Raw genomic sequence first — 24,699 nt, forward strand, 5'->3', positions numbered from 1 at the left:
GTTTGGTCTTCGTTTTAATCTCTATCTGCCCTTCCAGTCTTCCAGGAGAGCTGTGAAAGTGAACATCTGGCTCCTCAGCTTTTGTACAGGGCCTGATTTCCCCCAGCTCCATACTACCTCCTTATGTTAAGTCAGAAAGCTATAGCTGGGCAAAGATAGCCCCCACTGTCCACTCCACTCTGGCAATAGTTTCAAAATGGGATTTAAAAGCAAAGGGTAACTTGGGGCACCAGGTGGCTGAGTCAGTTAAGAGTCTGCCTTCAGCTCAGGTCATAATCCCAAAGTCCTGGGATCGAGCCCAGCGTGAAGTCCACTCTCCCTCTGCCATTCCCCCCTGATTCTGCTCTCTCTCTAATAAATGAATAAAATAAAAAAAAAAAAAAAAAAGAGGCAGGGGCGCCTGGGTGGCTCAGTGGGTTAAGCCTCTGTCTTCAGCTCAGGTCATGATCTCAAGGTCCTGGGATCAAGCCCCACATTGGCCTCTCTGCTCAGCAGGTAGCCTGCTTCCCGTCCCCCCTTGCCTGCCTCTCTGCCTACTTGTGATCTCTCTGTCAAATAAGTAAATAAAATCTTAAAAAAAAAAAAAAAGCAAAGGGAAACAATTTCAATATTTTATTTATTTGAGAGAGAGAGAGAGTGAGCATGCATAGTGAGGGGAGAGAAACTCAAGCAGACTCTGAGCACAAAGCCTGACTTGGGACTTGATCTCACAATACTGATATCAGCCCTGAGCCAAAACCAAGAGTCAGGTGCCTAACCAATTGTGCCACCCAGGGCCCCAAATGGTAACCATTTCAGATGGTTGGGATGCTAGGAAACAGCTGAAAGACCTATGAATCAACAGAGGTTGGGATGGGAGTTAAGAGGTGTCACCTCTGCTCTAACCTTCCTTTAGCAAACAAGCCCAATCAAGTTTGGGTGGCAGGATAGGGTGGGAAAAGGCATGTGCTCAGGATGCATACTCTGAGTGTCCATTCAGTGCCCTCCCCATGGAATGGACCAGGAAGGCAGGAACAAACTCAAACTGCTAGGCTGACAGCAATGCCCGATTCCACCTGTAACAGGCCAGCCTTTTTGTGAGAATCAGATGCTGGACTATCTTTCTGTCTGGGCACTGGAGTGGAGAGCCTGACATCACTGGGCCTTGGATGATGATTGGAAACCAAAGGCAGGGGAGGGATGAGGAAGCCTCTGCAAATAATTATGACTCCAGGAGTTATATGGACAGCTCTTCCAGCACACCCTCTCCCCACCAACCACGTCCACTGTGACTGCCAACACCTGCTAGATAAGCAGCATTGCCTTTGGGAACCTTGTGGATAATGACAAACGAGCCTGTCCTTTCTACAAAGATGATGATACTCAGCTATCATTCAATTCAGTAATGTCTTTTGAGACTGATTATGGGTTCAACTTTGAACCAGGTGCAGAAATGATTAAGAGACAAACCCTGCCCTGGGAGCCTTTGCAATCCGCTGCTTGGGCTCAACAGTCTAAAAACCTTGTATCTTACTCCATTTTCATTTGTTGTAATCATGGGTTTCTGCCTTCTATCAAGCCCTCTCTCACTGGAAGCTTTAATTCCTGCTGCTACCCTCACCTAAGGTGTTAGCAGTGTGGTGAATAGTTAAGAACACAAGCTTTATAGACTGCCTGGATTCAACTGCCATTTTCAACAAAGGCTGGATGACCTTGGGCACAGCACTTAATTTTTCCTTGCTTCAGTTTCTGCATGAGTAAAATTAATAATAGTATCTACTTCATGTAACAGTAATCAGGATTACACCAGTATGTAGTAAAGAGTTTCGCATAGTGCCTGGCACAGAGCACACAGTGAATAAATGCTATCATTCTAAGTAGCGTGCAGGAGTTAATTTTTCTGTGAACTTGACCTGCTCCCACCACCAGACTTGCTGCCTTGGAGATGGAGGCTAGAGTACCTCTTTCCTTTGCTAGTGGGCCAGACTGCATACAGGGATGGGGAAAAAGGGAACCATTCTCTACCTTGCCAGACTTTTGAGGGCAGGAATGGTATAACTGAATACCTGTGGTAATTAGAATTGACAACCCCAGATATACATTTAAAGGAACTGGTGTTTCCTCAACATTTGCCTGAACTGAATGGGGAAGGGGGAAATGTAATCTTCCATACCCCCTCCCACTTTATAATCCTGATGAGAAAAGGAAAATGCTCCTCCCTTCTCTATGCCAGAGGTCAGCCAGGTACTGGACTAAGACTGAAAACCATGTTTTGTTTTTGTTTAAAAAAAAATGTATTGTATTTGAGAAAGAAAGGGCAAGTGGGGAAGGAGCATACAGAGATGGACAAGCAAAAAGCAGGCTCCACACTGAGCATGGAGCCCAACGTGAGGCTCAATCTCATGACCCCGAGATCATGACCCAAGCAGAAATCAAGAGTCAGAGGCCTAAATGACTGAGCCAGTCAAGTTAGTTTTTCAGGCACCCGCTGAAAACCTTGTTTTTAGAAAGAACGGTTTAGAAAGACCGTTTTCTTCATTTCTTGACTTTATGTTGAACAAATACAATCAGTGTTAGTATAAAGCTAACCTAATATACAACACATGCCAAGGTCTCCCGCCTGGGGTCTTAGCCCTTAGTCTCATCTGTGGAGCCCAAGCAACCCGTACAGCCCTGACTTCTTAAGAATCTATAATTGAGGCTCTTATATATTTAACATCTAATACAGTGAATAGAAAGGCACACTATTCTTTGATGAGGATTTGGTAACAGCAAATCCATTCAGGGTATAGACACTGGAGCCATACTGCCTGGGTTCAAACCCCAACTCCACTGTTCATTACCTGTGTGATTATGAACAAGTAACTTTTTTTTTTTTTAAGATTTTATTTATTTGTCAGAGAGAGAGCACAAGCAGCAGGGAGCGGCAGGCAGAGTAGGCAGAGGGAGAAGCAGGCTCCCCCCACCCCCCCGCCCTGAGCAAGGAGCCCGATGGGGGATTCGATCCCAGGACCCTGACACAGATCATGACCTGAGCGGAAGGCAGCCACTTAACTGTCTGAGCCAACCAGGCATCCCTTAAACAAGTTACTTAATCCCTCTGTGTCTCAATTCCTTTACCTGTAAAATGTGCAAAATAATAAGTGCCTGCCTCACAGAATTGCCGTGAAAATTAAATGAGTTTATACATATAAAACGAGTTCATAAAAAGTCTTGCACACAGTAAGCACCTAAAAAATATTAGTTACTATTATTATTCCTGAAAACAACATGAATCAAATCACATGGCACCTATGCAAAGGGAGGACATTATAAGAAATTATATAGGCAGCAAATGGAGCCTTTTAGGCAAATACATTTTTTTTCCCCACAAAGTAGATAAAATAATTAAGCTCTAGTTTTTGTTTTGCAACTCCAAACACCCACTTAATTAAGATTACTGTAATGGGAACATGTGTACCAGTCTCTTCCTGGGGGGAGGGGGTTGGTTCCACTTTTCTGGGGGAAACGATCAGGAAATGACCCACTAGGGTAGGCAGTGAGTCAGGGGATCCCTTCCTCATACTTGGAAGTGGAGGTGCTTCAAACATTTTCCTCCTCAGGCCACCAGGAGTACCTGTTTAGCAGGGATAAGTATGTGGGGGTGGGACAGAGGAGCAGAGTATTCCCCTCAGCCATCTGCTCCTAATGTGGAAACAGCTTTTCTCTCCTTTCCCCTATGCTCTTCTGAGCTCTGAGCCCAAGGGCTCAGGGAGAACGCCAGGTACCTTCCCTGTGGGCAGAGGCAGGATCGGGCGGTGGAGGCAGCAGGCTCTAGAAGCTACATTAAAGAATACCGCAGTGCCCTCTGCTGGGAGGCACACATAAGGCACTCCAGAAGAGCCCTGCCCCCCCCCCCCCCCCCCCGCAGACATCTGTCCAGCCACAGCCCTTTTTCCCTCCTGCTCACTTAAAAAAGGTTTCCATGCTCCAGAACTCAGGAAGAAGTCACTTTGGTCTCTATTCTGTCTCAGCCAGGCTTCAGAGCTCTTTGTCCTTTTCTTTTCTTTTTTTAAGATTTTATTTATTTGACACACAGAGACAGAAATCACAAGTAGGCAGAGAGGCAGGCAGAGAGAGAGGGGGAAGCAGGCTCCCCGCTGAGCAGAGAGCCCAATGTGGGACTCGATACCAGGACCCTGAGATCATGACCTGAGCCAAAGGCAGAGGCTAAATCCACTGAGCCACCCAGGCACCCATCTTTGTCTTTTTCTAGTCCTGAGCTATCACTCCCACTAGGTTAATATGGGAGAGTGACAATTTTGAGTCAATTCCACTGCCACCCCAGGCCACAGGGGTGTATCTCACTATGAAGACAAAAGCCTACTTGCCTTAACAACTCTAAGAATGGAAAGCCTGGGATAGTGCTGAAGAATGCACTTTAAAAGGTTTTCTTTTTTTTTTTTTTTTAAGATTTATTTGACAAAGAGAGAGAGGGTGCACAAGCAGGGGGAGTGGGAGAGGGAGAAGCAGGCTCCTATTGAGCAAGGAGCCTGATGTGGGGCTTGATCCAGGACCCTAGAATCATGACCTGAGCCGAAGGCAGATGCTTAACCAACTGAGCCACCCAGGTGCCCCTAAAAGGTTTTCTTAAAAAAAAAAAAAAAAAAAAAAAAAGTAAATAAAAGGTCTTCCTTAAGTCTAATGGCTCTTGTTTGCTACTTTTCTATCCTTTTATTCCCTACCTTCAGACAGCACATATCTCTACTTCCAACTATCTCAAGGCCTAAACTCATCTCTGTGAGATGGGAAATGAAGTCAAGGAAAGAGATGGGAAATGGGAAAAGTCAAAATTCTATTGAGGTTGTAGATAAGGAATTTTTTTTTTTAAGATTTTATCTATTCATTTGACAGAAAGAGAGATTACAAGTAGGCAGAGAGGCAGGGGGAAGCAGGCTCCACGCCGAGCGGAGAGCTCAATGTGGGGCTCAATCCCAGGACCCTGAAATCATGACCTGAGCTGAAGGTAGAGGCTTAACCCACTGAGCCACCCAGGCAACCCAAGATAAGGAATCTTTTTAAGCCCAACTCAGACCTATAACCTGCTTTAGAGATGTTAATCACTATGGTTTTCTGAACCTAGTTATCACGGAGTGCTGAGTGTGGAGCACACTTTTAGGTAACTCATACTTGGAATGGTCTAGGAAAGGAAAGCTGGAATATTGCTAAAGAAGGCAATTTAAAAGGTTTTCCTTAAGAGGTGCCTGGGTGCCTCAGTTGGTTAAGTGAGCCCTACCTTGGGCTCTGCGCTGGGCAGCGAGATTCTTTCTCTCCCCCTCCCCGTCTGCTTCTTCCCCCTACCTCACCCCACCCCACCCCTGCTTAAAAAAACAAAACAAAACAAAAGTTTTCCTTACTTCCAGAACAGTGGTTCTCAAGCCTCAGCATGCATCAGAATCACCTAATAGGGAAAAATTTTTAAACCCATAATCCTGAGCCCTCAAAGGTCTTGCTTTAGTAGGTCTGCTGTGAGGCCTGAAAATTAACATTTCAAACAAATTCAGATAATGCCTATGGTCCAGGGCCCAAATCTGAGAACAATCGGTCTAGAGAAAAAGCACCTTGGCCTCAGCTATATGTCAAGATTGTTACACCTTTGTCTAAAGGAGATGAATTGATGATCTCTTCCTTATAAAGATTTTCTAGGAGTAGACAGGGTTCACAATCAAATTTCTCATTCTGCAGTGTTTATTTTCCCATTTAAGAAAAAGGGAGAGAAGGAAACACAGAAGGCAAGTACAGAGAAAAAAGTTGGACAACTCTGTTGCAACAGGCAGAAGCCCAGGGAAAGAGCTGTCCAGCTTGTGAGAAGACATATTTAAATGGAAAGGGAATGCAAACACTTCCTGAAGCAACACAAATCTCCAGGTAACTCAAGGCCACACCCTTCTAGAGCCGGCTCCAGGACTCAGTCACCACCCAGCAGCTCTGCTAAAACCAACCCCCAGGCCTGGAATTTTATTAGCTTGGCAGCTTGTTGGCTTGCAAACATCTTCTAACAATCCTGGGTTTAGCCATATACAACATGGCTTCTTTCCGCTCAGCGTTTCTACTGTGTCTTTCGGTGACTCCTAGATAGCCAATCACTGACCCACTATCATGGGCTCACATCCTTCACCAGTAAGGCAATCTGCTCCTGCAGCTGCCGCTCTCCTTCCCATGCTTTGCTCTGGCTTCGACACCTCAGCAGCTCAGCCTTATGGTCTTGATGATGCATAGGGCAGTAGCTCTGTGGTTCGCACAGCTCCTGAAAGGTAGGGGACAAAGTAAGGGATACTCTAGTCTCCAGAACTTTACTAGGTTTAATAGAGATGCTGCTGGTGGTAGCTAAGAAGGAGCAGGAGTTTGTTCTTGGAGGGCTTTGCAGGCCCTGGAAGTTGCATGCTCAAGTTTGCTCCCCCAAGCCTGAGCTCTCCTGTTGTTGCCCCATGTGGCCCATCCTTTACCGTATATTCTGGAAAGAAGTCTCTGTAGCCCCCCTTGAGGATATATAGTTCTGGGTAGTACAATGCAGGATACTGATTCAGAGCCCTGTCCTCTTGTCTCAGAGAGCGGCACCTTTAGAGAAAACCCAGAGGTGGGTGGGGTGGAGAGAAGCAAGATCAGGATTCCATGTGTCATTCACTGGGGAGGGGAAGGAAGAATTGACTACGGGTAACCCAAAAGGACCTCCAGATCTCACTGTCTTTGCAAAACAAGATTCAAGCAAGTCACTCTTTCTCCTCTTCATTCCCAATCCTTTTTCCTTCACTGCTCCAAACTTTTTAAATTTTAGAAACCTTTCTTTCTACCCCCTTAACTTTAAACTACAATGGAAAGAATGCATTCATTCATTCCAATCTCTGTCTGAACTGGTCTGGGAAGTCTCCCTGGTTTTAAGTCCCAATTCAAGGTCCATTTCTAACACCCACCCTACCCCATATACACACTCACATTCGGGGACCCCTCTCTGAGGAGAATTCACAGTGGAACACGATGATTATTCTTTTCTGGGTGTTGAGAGGGACAATGGGCTTCTTCAGAAAGAAGTTATACAGTTCTTCCTGACTGTACAAGTTTAAAGCTTCCTGTAGAAAAATTTCAGTATTTCCTTAAGGGCCTGTGGATAGTTCCAATACTTAGAAATAACTGGGATACCATCTTGGAATAATTGGGCCAGGAAGTCTAGACTGTAAGCACTTTCAGGGCACAAGATCTAATTATATCTCTGTCTATCCCCAAAGTCTAGCATAGAGCTTGGCATGTAGTAGGTATTCAATAAATGTTTGTAGATCTGACTGCCCCCCGCCCCAATGCATAGGAATCATTGTGAAGAATGTATATGAGTATCTGCAAGGTTCTTCTCCATGCTTAGATTAATATTTTATTTCCAAGTAGGAGCTCTTGGCTCCAATAGAATAAAGGGAGATTGGTCTAGGAGGGAAAGGGAAAGTAAACTGCTCAAGGTTTACAGAATTAGAACAAGAATGAGGACTTGCAGCCTTGATGTGCTCCAAAAGTAGAAGCTCTGCCCTGGTTCTGGAGTTCATAGGACCTATGTCTATAGGCTCTACTCATTAAAAAGCTACCTCCAGCCCCTCTCCACTAACGTAACCTTACCCGGATGTGTCCTCCCAGGTACTCATATGGATAGCGGCAATCAATGATATAAAACTTCTCAATCAAGCTCTGGAACTTCCCTGACAGCAAGGCAGCCACCTACACAGAAATGATGATTGAACACCCTGTTCCCTATCACTCTGGGAGACAAGAGTCAATCACATGGTTCCTGATTTGCACTCCCTTTAGTCACCCAGAATTTCACCGGATGCCCAATCTCCAAAGGTCACCTAGATTTGAAATGGGGCAATGGTTCATCCCTACCGCTCATTCGAAAGGATAAAATACGAAATGGTCTTTTTGGAGCACCAAAGTAGGTGGTATTGCCGAGACATCAGGGAAAAACATATTCAAGGCACTCATCTAGAGGCAGGTGTGGCTGCAATCAGCCTCTCAGAAGACACCAAAGGGCTTGTGCAGTAGTACAGGTAGCAGGGAGCGATTCTGACTTTCCAGACAAAATGGGAAATGGTTCCATCATAAAGGAAGCAAGCAAGTCTTTCAGAAAAGGATATGGAAGAAAAGGGCTGATATCCTTAAGATACTTGTAGGAGCGCAAATTGGTTCAACCTTTCTGCAGCGAACTTTGTAAATGTAAATGTATTTACACTTTGAATCAGCAACTTCTTTCCCAACATCTTTAGTGAACAGAAAAGTACACAAAGGCATGGCACAATATTCATCTCAGCCATTATTTTAGGTTATCAAATAATTTAAATATTAGCTCAAGTTATCAAATAATTTAAAAAGTTACAAATAACTTAACTATTCAAAAATGGGGGTTAAATTATACATGCCAATATATATATATAGCCATTAGAAGGATAATATAGATTTGTTTCACTGAGGTAGAAAGATGTTTACAATGTCTTGCTACCCTTCAACACTACATGTTCACTATAGGATCATAGTGATCCTATAAAAATGATCCTATTTTTATCAAATATATTCCAGAATAAAATCTGGAAGGCCATAAGGAAACTATTACTAGTGGTTATCTCTGGTGGTGAGATTATGGGTAGGGTGACCAAATAATTATTGCACAAACTAGGACACTTTTGAGAGTGAAAGAGAATACTATTAATAATTATCATGCACTGAAAGATGTCAATGGGATTGTAATGCCTAAATCAGGATGTAAGTTTGCCCAAACTGAGTGATTTTATCTTTTTTCCTTCCCTCCCTTCTTTCCTTGCTTGCTTCCATAACAATTATCTATCATTTGTTTAATTAAAAACAAAAGCAAAAGAATGGGATAAATGGGAGTTCTTTAACACAGCTTCAAGTTGAATGAGAAGCCTATGCGAGTGAATATAGTGAAACACAATGGAAGTGGGGATTTTAGGGACAGAACAGACCAGATGGTAGCTTATGTAACCAGTTACCATCTCCAGAAATCTGCTTACTGTTTCTGGGCTGACGTACTTCAGATCTTGGTGTCTCCCTGACACGGTTGGCAGCGCATATACCTAGAAATACCCAAGAACTGAAATAAGAGCAAGTTTTCTAAACCTCAATTTGAGATCAAAGACCTATATATTGTCCTTCTTTCCAAATGACCTTTAAAACTCCACATGTGGGGCACCTGGGTTGAGTTTTCAACTCTTGATTTCAGCTCAGGTCACAATGTTAGGATTCTGAGATTGAGTCCCACCATGGGCTCTGCACTGGGCTTGGAGCCTGCTTAAGATTCTCTCTCTACCTCTCCCTCTGCCACCACCCCAGCCCCTGCACGTGCGCGCGTGCTCTCTCTCTCTCATTCTCAAATAAATAAATAAATAAAACTCCAGATGCCTTCAAAAGAATCAGTAGTCTCCATAATGCACATATGCAGCAATTCCAGTTCTATGAAGTGATTCTAAGGAATGAATTAAGGACTCACACAAAGTTTTAGATTTAGCTACCAAAAAAAAAAAAACATTAGCTACAAATATGCCCATCTTGGTATACTTCATAAGGAAAAAATATAAAAGTAAATATCCTACAAGAAATTATGAGCAGGGGTGCCTGGCTGGCTCAGTCGGTAAAGCATGCAACTCTTGATTGTGGAGTTTTGAGTTCAAGCCCCACATGGGTGTGGAGATTAACTAAAAATGTAATTAAAAAAAATATATGAGAAACAAACTGAGGGTTATGGTGGGGGGATGGGTAAGCCTGGTAGTGGGTATTAAGGAGGGCACATACTGCATGGAGCACTGGGTGTGGTTCGTAAACAATGAATCTTGGAACATGAAAAAAAAAAACAAAATAAACTTAAGATGTTAAAAAAATAAAAATAAAAAAATTATGGGCAGCCAAAAAAATGAAATACTGTACTATCAAAAATACAAAATGATGAAGCTGAATTGTTTATTGACATGAAAAGATGTTCCTGATACACTAAATGATGAAAAAAAGCCAGTGGATCACAAAACAGTATAAACTATTTTTTGTGAAAAAAACAAAAAAATGTATTTGGGTATGTGCAAGTGTTTGTGAAAACACATAGAAAAAAGTCTGGAGGAGTATGTACCAAGATGTTAGAAGCAATTATATATATATATATATAAATTTTTAAAAACTTCTATGTATTTATTTGAGAGAGAGTAAGCCAGAAAGAGAGAGAGGGAGAGAGAAGGAGAAAAGGCAGAGGGAAAAGCAGACTCCCCGCTGAGCAGGGAGCCCCATGGGGGACACAATCCCAGGACTCTGGGATCATGGTCCGAGGCCAAGGCAGATGCTCAACTGACTGAGTCAACCAGCTGCCCCCAAGCAATAATATTTTTTATAAGACTTGAGGTATATTTCATTTTCTACTTTTTCTGTAATGACCAAGTATTATTTACATAATTTTAAAAGACATTTTTAAAAGGAAAAAAGTAAAATGCCTCATGCTTCCCCACTGCTCTGGATTTTCCCAGAATGAATAAGAAATACCTTCTCACTAGAAAGGCTTAGGGTCTAAATCTACCACCAGAGCATCTTCAGTTTATCATATAGTCCTTGGTGAGGATGCATAATTATACCTAGCGTCCTCTTTAAGCAAAGAAAAAAAGACTCAGACCCAAAATGCCTCAATGGAATATAAGATGAATATAACCAAACTCACCTTGGAGAAATCACCAATCAGAGAGCCCTGGTTAAAATCTTCCTCCAGCATCTGAATGACATTAATGTCACAGAGAGAAACTGTCTTCTTTAGACCTAAGCCCTGAGGATGACAAGAATCCCCTCACTGCCAATTTTCATGTTAAAGATTTAAAAACCAGGAGAGGGAAGGAGTGGAGACTTATTAAAAATATGTACACCCTTTGAAAAAAAATGCAAAGAGATTTGGCTGTAAAAATCAATATCCCCGCAGGTTTATAATAGAGAAAGATTACTAATAAATAAGAGTCTTAGTTAAGCAAATCATATTTCACACATTATATTCCTATTATGCACTATAAAGTTATATTGTAGATTAATTTCATTGTCACAAAAATAAATTCATGATATTCTTAAGAAAGTGAGAAAACTCGTACTTTGTAATACCACTTTATTATTATTATTATTATTTTAGATTGTATTTATTTGAGGGATAATGAGAAAGAGAGAGCACAGGAAGGGGGGCGGGTAGGATCAGAGGGAAAAGCAGACTCTCTGCTGAGCAGGGAGCCTGATGTGGGACTTGATCCTGGAATTCCAGGATCACGACCTGGGCTGAAGGCGCTTAACTGACTCAATCATCCAGGTGTCCCATTCTGCTTTTTTTTTTTAAGATTCTATGTAATACCACTTCAATAAAAGAAAAAAAAAACTGAATCAAAGAGTCTCAAAGAATGTACACCACATGTTGACAATAATTGTCTCTGGCCTATGGGATTATGGGCATTTCACATCAGCTTCTTTTGTTTATGTATAACTTCTATACTATCATATGCTGATTTTATAAAATAGTATTCAGATTCTTTTTTAAAAGGAGGGGTAGGGAATGACAACTAAATTTTTCAAAAGTTGCCTCCTACCAAACCAGTGTGCTTCATGATGCTGTTTCTGTCAGAATACAGGTAAAACAGGAGTAAATATCCTTACCATTCCAGGTTTCCCTGTGTCCTCTCAAATCTTATAAAAGAAGGTTGGGAAGAAGTATGTCAACATTATTTTCAAAAGTATAATATAACAGATATTTATTGTTAAATATTTTATATATGGGTACAATGTAAAAAAGACAAGGAAGACATAAAGAACAAAGAGCTAAAAGTAGAAGTAATGAGAAAGAAGACAACATATCCTAAAATAATCCTCATACCAAAAAAGCAGAGAATACGATGAGATAGAGGATTAAATAGATTCTCATCTTAAAAAGTTCTTACCTTCCTGAGCTCTTTTTGGTTAGAACAATACTCCTTTTTTTCTTTATCTGGTATTGGGTTGCTCTTGAATTTTACCACCCGCTTCAGTCTTGGCCTGTTCAAATTCTCTGGCAACGAAGGGGAGCGATACATGGAGCTTCTGTTCAGAGATGCCTGTATGGGAATATCAACCCCATATGTTCTTACTCCTCTAAGTGTGTCTGCATGCCAGTAGCATGAACATCTTCTGCAAACTTGTTAGAACTGACGAATCCTAGATGTTGAGCCTCACCCCAGACCTACTGAATTAAAATCTGCATTTTAGCAAGCTACCCCAGTGATTTCTAGCTACACTCAAGTTTGATAGGCAAAACCCTAGGTAAGCAACCATTCTTCCCCTCCTCATTAACATCTTTCTTCTCAGAGTACATGATGTTCCATCTCCCCAAGATGTATTAAATCTAGCCAAACCAAATTCACCACCTGACCATCTTAAATGTACCAATTCTTGTAGAAGAAAGCAAATGCAAGCTCAGTTCCTCTAGGCAAGTGAAAATCAAACCAACCAACCTAATCCCAGTTTCACTATGGGATCCTAAGACTAACAATCAAGATTTAAGGACCCCAACAAAAATGAAGATGACAAACCAAAAAGGTCAGCCTATGTAAAAAGTACTAAGCAGCAAGAGTATGTATCACTTTTGGGGGGTAGTAATTTCTTTGAGGGAGAGAGAAAAAAAATAACACAGCTTTCTTATAAAGCGGGTTGTTAAAGGGAAAGAAAAATAGCAACATAAGCATCATGCAAGGGAAGAGGGAACACCAGAAGCTAGTATCAGGATGACCATTACAGGGTTGATACTATGATGCCCATTGGGAAAAAATGGATTAAATACCATGAGGAACTGGCCTTGGAAGTTACTAACTCAGACTAAAATACAAGAAGATGGACTACTGTCTCCTTGAAAGCCATGATTTTAGTCTTATAACCAGAGGCAGGGAGAAGTACTAAATGACCTCTGATAACAACTTTCAATTAATCTAAGATCATTTAAAAATTTTAATTTTAGTAATCTCTATATCCAACGTGGGGCTTGAGCTCATGACCCCAAGATCAAGAGTCCCATGCTCTATTGACTGAGCCAGCCAGAGACCCTTCAACTAATCTAAGATTCTTACCCTCTGTTCCCAGATACCCTCTGCCCTATATGAAAGCCAGAAGTTCCTACTTTATACACTCACCTCACTAACAACTATGGATTGATTTAGAAGGGGGCTAGATAATAAGAGAACCATAACTAGAAAATAAGTTGATGGTCAATGGTTTCTGGGAGAATAAAATAAAAACATCAATATTTTACTTTATAATAACTATATCTATTATAGTGTTTGTCACATCCGTGGTCCCATCTAAGGGAAACTCCATTGTTCCCATTACCAGCTGAAAGTACAGTTCACATTTTACGAACCAGTATTTTACACCTACCTGTCCCCTTGGATCCCTGGTAGTCAACTCCCTTTGTCCCCACAAACCTACCCAGAGCCACTGACCAGCCCATAGTGCTGTTTGTTGTTGTTGTTTTAAAGATTTTATTTGACAGACAGAGATCACAAGTAGGCAGAGAGGCAGGCATAGAGAGAGGGGGAAGCACGCTCCCTGCTGAGCAGAAAGCATGATGCGGGGCTCGATCCCAGGACCCTGGGATCATGACCTGAGCCTAAGGCAGAGGCTTTAACCCACTGAGCCACCCAGGCGCCCCTACCTAGACTTCTTGACAGACTTCCCTTCATATAACTTCAATTCTGCCCTGAGAAGAATGCAGGAAGAAGCCAGATCAGAATTTCAAATTTAAAGGCCTTAGTGCAACCTTTGTTTCTTTTAACCAAAAAAGCCTGTCTAGAACACACCAAATTATTAAGCTAAGGGCTTATTGTATTTTATTATTTTTTAAAAGATTTATTTGTTATTTTAGCGGTGGGAGGGACAGAGGAAAAGGGAGAGAGAGAATCACAAGCATACTCCTCACTGAGTGCAGAGCCAGATGCCGGGCTCGAGATGCGGGGCTGGATCTCATTACCCTGAGATTACAACCTGAGCCAAAACCAAGAGTCAGAGACTCAACCAACTGAGCCATCTAGGCTCGAGAATCAATTCCATTTACTATAGCACCAAGAACCATAAGGGCTCATTGTTAAGAGTTTGGAATGAATTAGCTACTAAGGGAAATATTTCCTTTTTTTTGTATTATATCTAAGAAATCTTAACCTAACCCAAGATCACAGAAATTTTCTCCTATGTTTTTTTCCTTCAGATGTTTTATGGTTTGAAAATTCATATTCAGGTCTATTATCCATTTTGTACTAATTTCTACATAAGGTGTAAGGTATGGATTGATGTTTTGTTTTTCATCTAGATTTTCAATTGCTCCAGCACAATTTGTTGAAAAGACAGTTTTCTCCATTTACTGTCTTTGTATCTTGGTCTAATTATCAATTGACAACATATGTATGAGTCTATTTCTCAAATCTCTATTCTCTTGCACCAACACTTTAGTTTTCTGGTAGCTATTATTATCATGGTGATAATAAAGCTGATAAACATCTTCTTGAGTTTCATATGGTCTAAAGGCAAGAATCCCGAAATAAATGATAGGAGAAAACTACTTTAACAAACAGAAACAGTCACTACTGTTCTGACAGATTCTTCCCAAAACATTTATATAAAAACAAATGGAAACTTACTGCGAAGAGCATACGTGTTTGGTCATGAAGGGATGATGATAGTGAGGGTACTGTAGCTATGTCTAGTCACAAGTTTCCCAGTTCTCAGAAGCAGGGTTGGGGGGAACCCAGGACCAGCTGGCTTAGATTGCATTCAACATCTAACTTTCCTTTTCCTCCAACATCTTAGAGACTTTCTTTCTTTAAGGAATCAATGAACACTTTCAATATCTGGGAGTTTTAAGCACTGAAATGACCAGGTAGAAGAAAAGGAAACTTGCTAAGCTTGATTCTACCTACAGATTTTTATAAAAAGGTGTAAGTGAATAATCACTGTTTTGTAAACTGAGGAGGCATCACCATTTCCTCATGGCCTACACACTGTTCAATATACACAGACTTGTTTCTGTTTGTACTACTCTACTGTTGTTGTCAAGATTCTCAACAATCTTCATGTCACCGTATCTGACACTCATTTCTTTAGACATCTATCTTTCTGAACTTCATAGTGGCTTCCACTGAGTTGGCTATGGCCATCTTCCTTGGCTTCAATGTCACCTCCTAGTTTAGTTTAATGTTAGTATAGGCAATCCCTAAACTAAAAGAACCATGATGTTTCTACCTCTCTGTTGCTCCTTTTCAGTCTTCTTTGTTAGGCCTCCTCACCTACCAAACCTTTAACAGATGTTGGATTCATCAGGGTTAGGTCCTGGTCCTTTTTTATTCCTCACTTTTGCCTTATATGACTTTTTCTACCTGTGAGTTCAAATTTTCCCTCTATACAGATGACTCTCAAATATCTGTTTCCAATCAAAACTTCTGCTCTCACTTCCAGATTTCCATAGCCATGTACTTGCTTGATAATTTCTGAGTACCTACTAGATGATAGAGCAGTGAATAAGGGAGTGGAAAAAATAAATAAATGTACTATGTGTTTTTAGGTAGCAGCATGTTCTACAGGTAAAAAAATTAAGGAGAATCAAAAGACAGGAAACAAATTTGGGTTGGAAAACTTGTCAGGAAAGGCCTTTCCGATAAGATGACATAGGTGGAGAAATGAAACTAAATTTTGCCCAGGGGAAAATTTGTTCCAGGCTGAAGGAATAACAAATGCAAAGGCACTGGTGAGACTAGCAAGGCCAGTAATGGTCACATTTGGTATGGTACCATTTTTAGAAACCTCAAAAACTAATTGAAGCAATACCATAAACCAACTAGACCTAACAGACATCAACAGAACACTGTACCCAACAACAGAATGTATATTCTTCTCAAATATACATGAAATGTTCTCTAAGAAAGACCATATGCACTAAGTCATAAACTAGCCTCAATAAATTTTGAAGGACTGGAATCATACAAAGTAAGTTCTCTAACCATAATGGATTCATCAGAAATTAATAACAGAAACAAATGTGGAAAATTTGGTTAAGTGGAAATTAAACAACACACTCCTAAATACTCATTGGGTCAACAAAGATCTCAAGGGAAATTAGAAAATACTTTTGGATGAATAAAAATGAAGACATGACATACCAAAATTCATGTTAGGATAAAGCTAAAGTAGTGTTTAAGTGAAAATTTATAACTGCAAAGGCCCATTATAGAAAAAAGAATGATCTCAAGACAATGACCTAACCTTCCATCAAAAAAGAAACTAAATCCAAAGCAAGCAGAATCAAGGAAATAAAGATTAAAGCAAAATCTTAATGAAGTAAAGGACAGAAAAAAGAGAAAACAACAGAACCAAAAGTTGATTCTTTGAAAAGATCAATAAAATTGATAAATTTTAGCTAGACTAACCATGAAAAAGAGAAGACTCAAATTATTGAAATTAGGAAAGAAAGAAGGAACATTATTAGCAATTTTTCAGAAATAAAAAGGATCGTGGGGGATACTATGAACAACTATGTATCAATGAATAAGAAAACTCAGATTAAATGGGCAAATTCTTAAAATGACAAAAACCACTGAAACTGACTCGAGAAGGAACAGAAAACCTGACCAGACCTACAAAAAGTAGAGATTGAATTAGTAATTTAAAAACTTCCCACAAAGAAAAGCCTAGGTCCCAATGGCTTTACTGGTGAAATTGGCCTAACATTTTAAAAGAACAAAAAACAGGGGTGCCTGGGTGGCTCAGTTGTTAAGGATCTGCCTTCATCTCAGTTCATGATCCTAGGATCCTGGGATCAAGCCCCACATCAGTCTTCCCACTCAGCAGGAAGCCTGCTTTTCCCTCTCCCCTGGCTTGTGTTTACTCTCTTGCTGTCTCTCTCTATATATCAAATAAATAAATAAAATCTCTAAAAAACAAACAAAAAAAACCCCACACCAATTCTACAGAATTCTTCCAGAAAATTTAAAAAGAAAGAATTCTTTCCAATGATAAAAGACATTACAAGAAAAACAAAACACTAAAGATTAATATCTCTCATGAACAGAAATATAGAAATTCTCAATAATATTTCAGTAAATCAAATCAACAACATATAAAAAGGAAAATACATCATAACCAAATAATGTTATCACAGGAATGGGAGGTTGTTTTAACATTCTAAGATCAATGTAATTAACCACATTAATAGGTTAAAAAAATAAAACTCACATGATTATCTCAAAGATGCAGAAAAGGCATTTGGCAAAATTTATTACCTATTTCTGCTAAAATCTCTTAGCAAACTGAGAATAGAAAGGAACTTCTTCAGCCTGACAAAGGGCATCTCAAGGAAGCTATCACTAGAGGTGCATGGGTGGCTCAGTTGGTTAAGCAGCTGACTCAATCTCAGGTCAGGTTTTCATCTCAGGGTTATGAATTTGAGCCCTGTGTTGGGCTCCATGCTGGTTGTGGAGTCTACTTTGGGGGAAAAAAAAGAAAGAAGAAAGAAAGAAAGAAAGAAAGAAAGAAAGAAAGAAAGAAAGAAAGAAAGAAAGAAAGAAAGAAAGGGAGGGAGGGAGGGAGGGAGGGAGGGAGGGAGGGAAAGGGAAAGGGAAAGGGAAAGGGAAAGGGAAGGAAAAGGAAAAGGAAAAGGAAAAGGAAAGGAAAGGAAGAAGGAAGGAAGGAAGGAAGGAAGGAAGGAAGGAAGGAAGGAAGGAAGGGAAAGAGAGAAAGAAAGAGGGGCACCTGAGTGGCTTAGTTGGTTGAGCATCTGGCTCTTTCTTGGTTGTGGCTCAGGTCATGATCTCCCGATTGTGAGATCAGGTCCCATGTGGGGCTCCCTGCTTTAGCACAGAGTCTCCTTGAAATGTTTTTTTTTTTTTAAGATTTTTATTTATTTATTTGTCAGAAAGAAAGAGAGAGCACAAGCAGGGAAAGTGGCAGGCAGAGGCAGAAGCAGGCTCCCCAGTGAGCAAGGAGCCCAAAGTGGGACTCAATCCCAGAACCCTGGGATCATGACCTGAGCCAAAGGCAGATGCTTAACTGAGTGAGCCACCCAGGTGTCCCATCTCCTTGAGATTCTTTCCTTCTTCCTTTCCTCTGCTCCTCCCTCTACTTGCGCTCTTTTGCTTTCTTTCTCTCTCTCAAATAAATAAAATCTTAAAAAAAAAAAACAACCTCATAACTAACATCATACTCAATGGAGAAAAACTGGATACTTTTCCCAAAAGATCAGGTACAAGGCAAAGTGTTCTCAATAAGTTTTAAGATTGCAAATGAGTCCTGATACCAAAGAACTGGTATTCTTTGGTATTAATCTAGGAGATTAATACAGAAGGGAGAAAAAGAGAGCCGATTCCTGCAGGAGCAGACAGGAGGAGAGGCTTCCATGTGACTCAGGGGTTTTGCAAAATGTTTACATTGACCTACTGGGCCCTACATGACTTGTCCTGCTACCTACTCTTTAGCCTCAACTACCACTGTGCACCTGCTTACTTTGCTCCAGCCACCCTGGCCTTCTTGCTGTTCCATGGAACATGCCTAGCACACCCCCACTTCAGAACCATTACATTTGATCTTTCTTCTGTCTAGAAAAATTCATCCCTTCTTATTAACTGTTTGGCTCCCTCACCATTTCAGATGTCTGCTCAAAGATCTGTGAGGTCTTCTCTAATCTATGCAACCTATCAAAAATAACTCCCCCTCTACTCCAGCCTAATCCAGGTACTCCCTATTCTCTTTATCCTGCTTTTTTACCATAGTATTTTACCATCTGTCATATTATAAATGCATTTGTTTCTTTATCTGTTTCCTCCTGACTAGGATGCAAGCTCTACAAGAGAACAAACTTTACTCTGTTATTGTGTTCGGTACTGTATCTCCAGCATTACCGAATGAAGGAATGATTGAATGAATGAATGAAGAGGAGGAAGTGCAGAGGGGGAGGGAGCTTCAGATAGGAGGAGGGACACTTATGCAGTATAACAAGAGGGATGGCAGTTATATGGATATGAGAGCAGATAGGATGCTGTGTTTGGTGAGAGAAGAAGGTAGTTTTCTTCTAACTGCTTATGTTTTCCCTTTGAAATAAAAACACTTGGAACTTAACATGTCTAAACTCATCCATGATCCTATCCTTCATTTACAGCCTGTCTGTTCTGTATCCAAAACACCTTCTGAATTCATCCATTTCTGTCTCTGTAGCCACCACCGTAGCCTAGGCTACAATCAACCCTTCCTGAGACTACCGCAACAGCTGCCTATCCTACTCTTACCTGCTTCCAACATCCTCCCTCCTTCAAACTCTTAATCCTTCCTACTCTTCTTTATCCAGCAACAAGAGTGGTCTTCATAAAACAAACTTATTATTCCTCTACTGAATATCCTCTAATGGTTTCCCAATGCACTTAGAATAAGATCCACACATTCACCATAGCCCTAAGGCCCTGCATGATCTGTCTCCTGCTTACCTCTTCTGTCCCACCTCAGGCAACTCTCCCCCTCCCTCACAATGGCTTCTCAGTACCTTGCACGCACCAAGATCTACTCAAACTTGGGACCTTTGCATCTACAATATTCCCTCCTCATGGAATGCTCTGGCTCTAGTCATGTCGTGTATGGTTCATGCACAACTAGAGTGACCAGCTCACCCAAATTTGTCTGGGACTTTCCCAGTTTAAGCACTGAAAGGCCCAGGTCATAGGAACCTCCTCAATGGCAGGCAAACTGGGACAGTTTATCAACCTGTTCTCAACTAACTCTCTTTTTCTCAAGGAGGCCTTTCTTATTTATTTCCATTTATGTATTTATTTTTAAAGATTTTATTTATTTGTCAACGAGAGAGCGCACAAGCAGAGGGAGAAGCAGGCTCCCCACTGAGCAAGGAGCCCAATGTGGGACTCAATCCAAGACCCTGGGATCATGACCTGAGCCAAAGGCAGACACTTAACCAACTGAGCCACCTAGGCGTCCCTATTTATTCCCATTTAAAGGTCTTCTTCTATTAATGTTTATCTCAGTCCCCTTTTTGTTTCCTTCATTACACTTGGACAATTTGCAATGATTAAGTTATCTTGTCTCTTTTGGCAGTCATTTGCAATTTGGCTAAAGTTGGACATTTAGTAATATCTCAAATTTAATGGGGAGGCAGCCCTGCCTCCTGATAAGGAGGCCAAAGGGGGACAAATAATCCTTTTTCCATTCTCTTATAATCAACCAGATATTCCTGACTGGATTTTGAAGATCGAAGAATAACACAAAAGCACAGGGTTGGCTGAGTCTTTTTTATGGTTGCAGCACCACAGTGGAGAATATAGTAGGTGGCAGCAAATGGTCCTCAGCAGTACGGTCCAGCAGCAGATTGGATGACCTTCTGGGGCAGGGAGCCGGCAATGGTAACACTGGTGACATCCCAAGCACAAAGACCCCACAGCAGCACTTGGCCTAACCTTGCTTTCCAGCCTTCCTGGTAATTCTGGGTTCTTCAATACCCTCCAGAAAATCCCTTTTCTGCCTGAGGTAACTAGAAATCATTTTCTTTTATTTGCTACCAAGAACCTAACTAGAACATCTATTAACCTGTATACACTTCTGTTGTTGATGTCTCCTTGACAAGAATATGAACTCCAAGAAGGCATAAACCTAGTCTGTATTGTTCACCATTGTGTTACCACTGCCAATCACAGGGCCTGACACTTAACAGGCACTCAGTAAATATTTTTTAAATGAATACATCAGAAATCACTAAGGTTATACAAATCTCCTTGCTTTCTCAGGTATCTATTTCCATTTAGCATCAAAGAGATAAGCCCAATAACAAAAATCCCTAATTTTTTTGTATTCTAAAATCTACTGCTCTGCATATTTCTCTATAGTGTACCCTCAACTGAAAGTAATGCTGTAAGAGTCACAATGCATTAAAATGTGCATATAAGGGGACTTAATATTTTTTAAACACACACACAAAAAAAAACCCTCAAAAAATACCTCACAGCCAGAAGCTATTCTTCTATATAAACAAACAAAATTTCCAGATTATTTGCTGGGGTCAGTCTATTTTAAACCTACCTTTCTATACTGTCTGTATTATATAACTCAGAATGATGTTTCTAAGATGATGAAAAGATCTTCATCAAGGAAAGATATAATCATGTCCTCTGTACTGTACTTATTGTTTCATAGAAGAGATTAAACACATTAGATAAATTTTCAACAAGAAAACTGAAAACAGAAAATTTTCTTTTTATCAACATTAAATTTAATTACTAGCTAATACTAGTTGAGACTTAACTGTATCAGCTACATTTTGGAAATATGAAGACTAATATATATTTGTAAGAGCACAACTAAATGTTCACCTTACATTGCTTTTTTCCTCTACTCAGAAGGCCCTGCAATCTTTCCCCATGCTAGCTATCCCTAAACTTGTTTTTCCACAGATCTACCCTCCATCATCAGTGAGTCCTCAAAAAGGTTTGTTTCAGGAAGGTCACTGTCAATTCTCCCAATATCCATCTTATCTCTTTCAGATTATACCTTGGTTCTGTTGTTTTCCCACAAACTGCTGACATTAAAACAAAACAGGATTTTATACTGTGTTATATAGCAGGGTGCATCGAAATCACTTGGAGGGACTGTTAAAACAGACTGCTGGGCCCCACCCTCAGTTTCTGATTCAGAAGGTTGGGTTGGGGCGCAGTCATTTGCACTGCTGAGAAATTCCTACCTGATAATGATGGTGCTGCTCCAGGGACATACTTTTTAGAGGGTTCTAGATCTGACCTGCCATTATAGTAATACTAATGACACATGGTAATCTGCATTGGTTAAAACTCAAAAAAATTAAAACTTTAGTTTCTCAGTGGCACAAGCCACATTTTAAATGCTTCAAATCCACGTAGTAGTTACTGTATTGGAGAGATATAAAGCATTTCCATCATCTCAGAAAGTTTTACAGAACAGCAGTGTTCTAGATAATTGATTCACCACCCTTCCTAACACTTCAATCCATTCAAACTCTGGGTATTCAACCTTACAAAACCTATGCAAAAAGCAAATGTCGGGATGCCTGGGTGGCTCAGTCAGTTAAGCATCTGACTCTTGATTTTAGCTCAGGTCATGATAATGATCTTGCGGTCCTGGGACTGAGCCCTGTGTCAGGTTCTGAGCTCAGTGCAGAGTCTGCTTGGAATTCTCTCTCCCTCTGCCCCTCCCATGCTTGTTCCCTCTTTCTCTTTCTCTCAAATAAATAAATAAATAGATAGATAAACAAATAAAAGCAAATGTCACTATTACATGTTCCTGGGACAATTTTTGCCTCCCAGGCATATTCAGAAAAAGACATCCTGATACTGGTAAAAACACCAGCTCGGGAGTCAGGCAGATCTCTCAGCTTAAAACTAGACTCTACTAATGGCTAACTTTGTGACCTTGGGTAAGAGCCTTTATTCATGGTCTGATATTCTCCTCCTAAAACATGAGAATATTAAAGAAAAAACAAAAGGGATAGAAGAAAACAAATAAAGGGACATAATACTCCTATTTCAGGATTGACATGAAAATTAAAAGCAATGATGGATATAAATAGCTCAGCACACAGTGCCCAGTATGAACAGTCAATAAATGGAACCTACTCTTATTACCTGCCTCTCATTTTTCTTTTCCATTCTTGTCTCCCAAGACACTACTCAAAACACTAAAATCCAGACTACTTATTTCCCCACATGCATACCACATTCTAAAAACTGAAAACCCCTCAGAGAGGGACTTCACAACTTCTTAAATACTTGTACCAAGCTTCTCCTGCACTCCACATTACCTTCTCAGTAAGCAGGGACAAAACAAAACAAAAACGACAACAACAACAAAAAAACCCTGCAACCCTCCACTTCCTCTACCACCAAGAATTCAAACTTGTCACATCCTCAAACTAACTAAAATTTCTGCTAGCTCTCAAAGTTTCTAAACCAAAGGCTTCTTCTTCCTTGGCAACTTTCAACCACATTGTTGTTCTTACCTTACTGAGTCTACCCAGTGAGACATTTCCAGGCTTTGTTTGATTCATCATAATCTACTTCTCTGCTACTTTTTGTTGTTGTTGTTGTTAGAGAGAGAGCACAAGCAGGAGGAGCAGCAGGCAGAGGGAGAAGCAGGCTCCCTACTGAACAAGAAGCCCAATGTAGGACTCAATCCCTGGACCCTAGGATCACAACCTAAGCCGAAGGCAGACGTTTCACCAACTGAGCTACCCAGGTGTCCCATTCTGTGCTACTTTCACAATCACTTATGCTAACTCAACCCCATTTGACGTTTTCATCTGCCAGTGGAAACCTCTAACATTCAATCATCCCTGGAGCTCCAAAGTCTCCAATCTTGCTTCTAGGCAACAGCACAATATGCCATGCAGGTCTATCACATTAAACCTTACAAATGTCACTTTATTAGCTTTTTAATAATTCCTCTCTGAGGTTTCCAAAAGTTGATTAGGACTTTCTCCAAATTCTTCAAGACTGTCACCTAACACTCTTCCTCTGAATCACAGATTACTGCAACTTTCACTTTGCTAAGGACATTAAGGCCATCAAGCATCCCTTCTCTACCAGTCTTTATAACTCCATGCATTTTGGACCTTATACTACAGTAATTAAGCACTTTTACTACACTACATTATAATAATTAAACATTAGTAATTGGCAAGTATTGTTCTAAATGAAATAGTTATCAAAGCCTTTTCTTTTTTGTAGATTAAGGAAGTGAAGCATATGGGATGCCTGCATGGCTCAGTTGGTTAAGCATCTGTCTTCAGTTCAGGTCATGATCCCAGGGTCCTGGGATTGAGTCCCGCATTGGGCTCCTTGCTCACTGGGGAGCCTGCTTCTCCCCCTGCCTGCCACTCCCCCTGCTTGTGTGCACTTTTTCTCTCTGGCAAATAAATAAATAAAATTTTTTTTGTTTTTAAAGATTTCATTTAATTATTTCACAGAGAGAAACAGCAAGAGAGGGAAAACAAAAAGGGGGAGTGCTCAATGTCCAAAAGAGAACATATCTTACTCTCTTTGAATTCCTCCTTCTTTTCAAATTCATTGTAGTGTCAGCACTGCTCTAGTTACCCAAAGTTAAAAGCAGCACCCTACTAAACTTCTAGGTCTTTCTTTTTTTTTTTTTTTAATTAAAGATTTTATTTATTTGACAGACAGAGATCACAAGTAGGCTGAGAGGCAGAGAGAGAAAGAGAGAGAGAGAGAGAGAGAAGGAAGCAGGCTCCCCATGGAGCAGAGAGCCTGATGTGGGGCTCGATCCCAGGACCCTGGGATCATGACCTGAGCTGAAGGCAGAGGCTTTAAGCCACTGAGCCACCCAGGTGCCATCTAGGTCCTTTTTCATATCAGTCTGTCATCCATAGCACTTTTGAGAATCTTGTCATTATCTCGGGTTTTGGTTTGCTTACTTACTTACTTACTTAGTCTATCTTTTAGACGAGAATAAATATAAATACGAGCTCCATGGAAGTTAGGAATCTTGACCATCTTAATCACAACTCTGTCCTGAGTTCTGGTATAGCACCTAACTCATATCAGTCTCATAATAAATATTTACCGAATGTTGTTACAGCTTACATTTGTTTTTATTAACAATAAACTATTATAAAATGTTTAATACTTAATCATATTC

At 40.6% G+C, this 24,699-nt stretch overlaps 1 protein-coding gene across 5 annotated transcripts in view; it reads right to left on the minus strand.

Moving 5' to 3' along the window:
* Positions 1–5,835: 5,835 nt before the first annotated feature.
* Positions 5,836–24,699, minus strand: part of CDC25C (cell division cycle 25C) — a 30,311-nt gene continuing 11,447 nt past the window's right edge. For all 5 annotated transcript variants that reach the window (XM_032837761.1, XM_032837762.1, XM_032837763.1 and 2 more), the window contains 7 exons: positions 11,952–12,104; positions 10,706–10,807; positions 9,024–9,086; positions 7,618–7,716; positions 6,952–7,085; positions 6,465–6,576; positions 5,836–6,265 (listed from right to left, as the gene is read on the minus strand). In XM_032837761.1, coding sequence (XP_032693652.1) covers positions 6,116–6,265; positions 6,465–6,576; positions 6,952–7,085; positions 7,618–7,716; positions 9,024–9,086; positions 10,706–10,807; positions 11,952–12,104 — 813 coding nt within the window. In that variant the 3' untranslated portion in view covers positions 5,836–6,115. The remainder of the gene's footprint in view (positions 6,266–6,464; positions 6,577–6,951; positions 7,086–7,617; positions 7,717–9,023; positions 9,087–10,705; positions 10,808–11,951; positions 12,105–24,699) is intronic.

Source organism: Lontra canadensis, unplaced genomic scaffold, assembly GCF_010015895.1.
Source record: "Lontra canadensis isolate GAN:19392208 unplaced genomic scaffold, GSC_riverotter_1.0 scaffold99, whole genome shotgun sequence".
NCBI classification, from domain to species: Eukaryota; Metazoa; Chordata; class Mammalia; order Carnivora; family Mustelidae; genus Lontra; species Lontra canadensis.